General features: G+C 38.1%; 1 protein-coding gene across 1 annotated transcript; it reads right to left on the bottom strand.

The window, feature by feature from the left end:
• Nucleotides 1-2975: 2975 nt before the first annotated feature.
• Nucleotides 2976-4546, bottom strand: LOC126583708 (zinc-finger homeodomain protein 9-like). Its single transcript, XM_050248213.1, has one exon. The coding sequence runs from the start codon at nt 4252-4254 to the stop codon at nt 3208-3210; it is 1047 nt and encodes a 348-aa protein (XP_050104170.1). The 5' UTR covers nt 4255-4546; the 3' UTR covers nt 2976-3207.
• Nucleotides 4547-5129: the final 583 nt, after the last annotated feature.

Genomic DNA, 5129 nt, shown 5'->3' on the forward strand with positions numbered 1-5129 from the left:
AGTTATATATTGTGTCATGCATGAAATTGTCATTCTTACTTTTGATTATCTCAAAAGATATTTTAATTCGCAAAACATGCCCTTAATCTTATCAGATAGAGTAAAAGATTTGCTTTCTTCACAAACAATTCTCAGAAATCACCCACAGTTGTATATTGGATTGAGTAAAAGATTTTCTTTCTTCACAAACAATTCTGAGAAATCATCCACAGTTGTTCGACCAAATCCCAACAAACTGGCTACCAGCACTCCGAAATAGTCCATGCGAGGAGTTGGCGAAGTGGGTTTTCAACTTAGAGTTCGAACAATCAAATTCTTGCAGTTAATCTTGTTTTAATCAGGGTTATAAACAGCTTCAATATCTAACATGCAAACCCCAATTTGATTAAGCTAAATTGCTTATTAATTAGGAAATTTTAACGAAAAACTCACATAACTGTTCACTTTAAAGAAAAATTACATTTTTACACTACAAAGTCAATCCTGATACTATTCACTTAACCATTTATTTTGTTCTTATCATTAAAACTCAAAATTTTCAAAATTTTTTAATTAATTTACCTTATTAATGAATGATTAATCCTGTTTACAGACACAGATAGCAATAAAGAAGACAGGATCACACAAGTCTAATGACATCATATCTGATGGATACATGGATTTAAAGTCAAGGCTTTACATTCAATACAGCCCTTTTTTCTGACACTGCTCTTATATTCCAAGAAATTTTTTAGGGCGGTAGGAACACAGATTGATTCATCAAGTGTCATAATACAAGTGGTTAATTTTTTTTTTCTCAAGCATCTAACCAGTTGTATTATGACACTTAGTATTTTCGGCACACTGAAAAATCTCTCTTGTATCGTAGGAAAGTTCATCAAATCTAAGCATTTGTCCGGCGTTCAAGTTCGGACGGTATCTCTCAGAATTAAAGAGTTATTTCTGGTATTGTAATTATGGTGAGGTTTTAATTAGATCCTGGCTACTCTCACCAAACCGCATCTATGCTCTACATATATTTTCCGATTGGGGCAAAGTGTGACTTAAAAGATAAATTACTCCTTCACTTTGAAGCTTCAAAACCTAGATTAAGCAATTATTTCCCATTACCTATTAGCTGATTTTCTTAATTATACCTTATATCACTACCGATCTATCCACCTTAAGGGGGGTGTATTCCATTGGAATTTTAAGGGATTTTAATTCTTTAATAAATTTAGGGGTATTCAATTTGGATTTAAGTGATTCTCTGAAATTTAATGTGTATTCAATCATGATTTTAAGATAGTTTATTAAAATCCTTATAAATCCGGATGTATTCAATTATAATTTTAAAGAAGTTATTAACATTCCAGGTGTATTCAATTAGAATTTGAATTTAAAGAATTTGGAAAAATTGAGGAATTAAAGGGAATTGGAGAGATTTTGTAGTGTATTTTAAACATCCACAAATCTCACCTCTCCCCATAAGATTTTGAAGGAATTGAATTAAAATTTACGTAGAATCTCTACAAATCAGTTAAACTCCATAAAAATCTATGGATTTACAAATCTATTAAAATCTCTCAAATTCCCAATGAATATACCCCTAAATCAGATAGTAAGATGTTAACATTTTCCCTGTGTGAGGAGTTAAGAAGGCCCATCCCCATTTCCCCACTAAACGCTTTAGAGGGTAAATTGACTGAGCATGAGCAACCCATACTTGGCCATACTTGGCACAGTTGGAGCCTGGAAGGGCATATGCAGGCAAAGGACCCGCCCCCACAAAAACAAGATTACCGACTTCATCAAATGAGAAAAACACCAAAACAAAACCAAATTTTGCTGGTGGAAAAGACACTTGATTTTTCTATGTACCATTTTCGATTTAACGTCGTCGTCGTCTCATTCTTTATCCATCTAACCTATTAATTTAGTCCAACATAATTTGGGTTATCACTAATATCTGCTTCCCTTCAAAGGCAAGGGACAAAACATTACACATCCTCAAGCTTACCAACTGACCTCATTAGATTATGCTTTACTTAATTCAACTAATTAATTAATTAACCCTTTTGGAATAGATTAAGGTTAAAAAAACATAGAGTAATCCCTAATTGAAGCCTACCATCCAAAACCCACCAAAAAAGTTCACACATTTGCAGTCATTGTTCTATGTATTGCTTTTTTTTTTCTTCTGGTTGCACACGCTGTAGAAGGAATAAAAAATTAAAGCCATGATAGCTAGCTGAGGATTTCTTAATTTACAGGCATTTTAATATATGATCAGCAGCAAAGAGGTCCATACCACAATTATTAATTAATTAAAAACAATTAAAATAGTGGTGAAAAAAGTCTAAGACAATAATCGGGATGTGGGTATTAATTTAAAAAATGATTTCTCTAGATCTCTCTTGGATCATTCTCTAGTTTAATTTTATATATAATTAAAACTTAAGAAAATGCTTAAAGCTAATGGGATAATGTAGAATAATTTATTTTGTAACTGCCCACAATGATCTTATGTTTTGTGCCAACACTTTCTGCTTCTTTGTATCGGACACCGGATAAGAAAATCTCTCCCTGATGAGACATTAGATTCAGAAATTACAATGCCTCTCTCTATCTCTCTCTCACCTTCTGAAAAAGAAAAAGGGAAAAAGGGTCACCTGCATTTCTGCAGCTTATTCTCAGAGAACAGAATATTAATAAAATCCAATGCATTTGTTTTAGTAACAAGAAATTGAACACATTTTCGGCTTGACATAGCTTTAGAACAAAAAATAATAATAATTTTTACGCTCTCGTTTTTTCTGCGCAGTATGATTTATTTCTGTTATGCTCTTGACTTTAGTTAATTTATTGAATACAAAGGCGAAAAATAAACACAAGAATTAAACAGGAAGAAAAGCCTATGCGGAAATCGCTATGAACTAATAATAAAAATAGGGGGATATGGAAAGAAACTAAAATAAATAAATAAAGAGAAGATATAGGCAGCAAATTAATTCCCTTTTTTTTTGTCAATCAATCTCTCTTCCCAGGTTATCCTCAGCAAACTGAAGTATTGATAGTCTCATTACTTAAACTAAACACAATGAGAAAGAAGAATTAAGAAAGAAGAAGAAAGAAAGAAAATTTAAGAGCAGCTAATTAATTAATTACTTCTTAGCACTGGCCTTACTCTAATGCTAATTAAGCTCCTCTTATTATTCATCAAAAGGATCAAGAAGAAGAAGACGACCCATTGTTGCCACCACCGTCAGCACCCTGGTAATGATGATTCGGATTCGGAACGCCGTTCTTGTTGTCGTTTTGATCATCATCCTCCTCCTCGTCATCATCGTTGTTGTTGCCGTTGCCATTGGTGCCGTTGTTGTGGTGGTGGGAATGCTCAAGGAGAAAGCTGGGTCGGCTTAAACTACCAGCACGGCCGCCAGCGCCGCCATTGAGCACGTCTCGCTTGGAGAAGGTATTCTTATTGTTGTGCATCCAGACTTTGAGAACCCCTTTTTCGACGCCGGCCTCATTACAGAACTCCCGCACGATTTCCTCGTCTCTCTTCTGCATCTTCCACCCGACCCTCTCTGCGAATTGGTACATCTTCTCCTTCTGGTCCTGGGTGAACTTGGTCCTGAACCGCTTCCTCGCATTCGGGCTCCGCGACATGACCTGGGGCATAGCAACGGCGTTATTATTATTCGCACCTGCCAAGGCGTTTTCGTGAGCGGTGGACAGAGCCAAGAGCATGTGGGGGGCGGAGGGGTAGTAGGAGGACGAGATCGGCGGTGGAGAAGCTGAACTGGGGCTTCGGTTGCCGGGGTGAGTCGGCGGAGGAGGATGGTGGCGGTGGTGGGGTTGGTACTCGATGACATGCGTTGTTGCGGCGGGGGTGTTTGGCTGCACGGGGTCCTCGGGGTCACGGCGGTGAAAATTGCGGTGGCAGCCGCATGCAGCGCATTTTAGTGAGGTGGGGTCGGCGAGGTTGGCAGCGGGAGACGGCATGAACTCGCCGCAGCCGTCGAGGGCGTGGCCACCCAGCGCAGCGGCGTGGTTCTTGAGGCATTCTTTGTAGGTGACTACGACAGGGGTGATGGGGATGTTTTGGTGGTGGAGGTGGTGCGTGGGGTTGTGGCGCTTGAGGACGCCGTTGCTGAAGGACAGAGGCTTTAAGGGTTGCTGGATCCGAGTCGGAGTTTCGCTGTCGGCTTCCGGGGATTTTGTACTGGCGGTGTTGTTGGTGGTGGTGGTGATGGACGGGGTTATATCCATCGCTCAAACATCTAGGGGTCTCCAAAAAATGAGAACAAAAATCAAAAGCAAATACAGAGAAAGTTAAAAGGGAGCTGCTTTAAGTCGTTAGGATTAGATTTCTGTGCAGATTACAGCTCTGAGCTGCCATGGAAGCTCTGAGGATGTTGAGAAAGTGAGGGGAGGTATGGAGGAGTGATAAAGATGGTTCCGTTTTTTTGGCGAGAGAGAGAGAGAGAGAGAGACACGGTTTAGCTAGCCGAGAGAGGGATGATGATGTTGATGATGAGCAGTGATGACTGTCGATAATAAAAATCTGGGTTTTGTGGTTGTCCTTCTTAACCACTTGTTCTTTTAACCCTAGTTCTAATCCATGGTTAAGTTGCTTACCCCACTAGGGGTTAGATGTTGTGCAATAAATATACCTTAGCAACTTATGCCACTAAGTTGAGTTCCGGAAATAATTTTCACTCTTATTTTTTATTCTATACTTTTATTTTGGTCTCTTAAATTTTATTAATTTATTCAATTTAATTACTAAAAATTATTAAAGTGTTTAAAAATGCAAAGGGGTGGGCAAAATTTCACTTCAAATAGAGACTAACCTTTTACCATCTTCCCATTTATTGATTTTAATTGATTTTGACTTAATAGCTTATCATTCACGCGTAGTTTATATGTGTCGCTATTTATATATGCGTATTTAAGTCACTAACGCATGGTCCATACATGTCACCGATTATATGTACGTATGTAAGTCACTATTAGCTGGACTAGATCATTGTTCTACATCCTGATAGCTTAATTTTTTCAGAGCCAAGTGGTTGGCATGCGAATCGTGTAGTTCATCTGTCTGCATTTCTCTCCAAGTGCAATATAAAGTTGGTTGTATTAGC

The sequence above is a fragment of the Malus sylvestris genome, chromosome 9 (genome assembly GCF_916048215.2).
Source record: "Malus sylvestris chromosome 9, drMalSylv7.2, whole genome shotgun sequence".
NCBI lineage: Eukaryota > Viridiplantae > Streptophyta > Magnoliopsida > Rosales > Rosaceae > Malus > Malus sylvestris.

What these genes read in the sequence shown, in the direction of transcription:
- LOC126583708 (XM_050248213.1), bottom strand. Translation starts at nt 4,254, where the DNA reads ATGGATATAACCCCGTCCATCACCACCACCACCAACAACACCGCCAGT.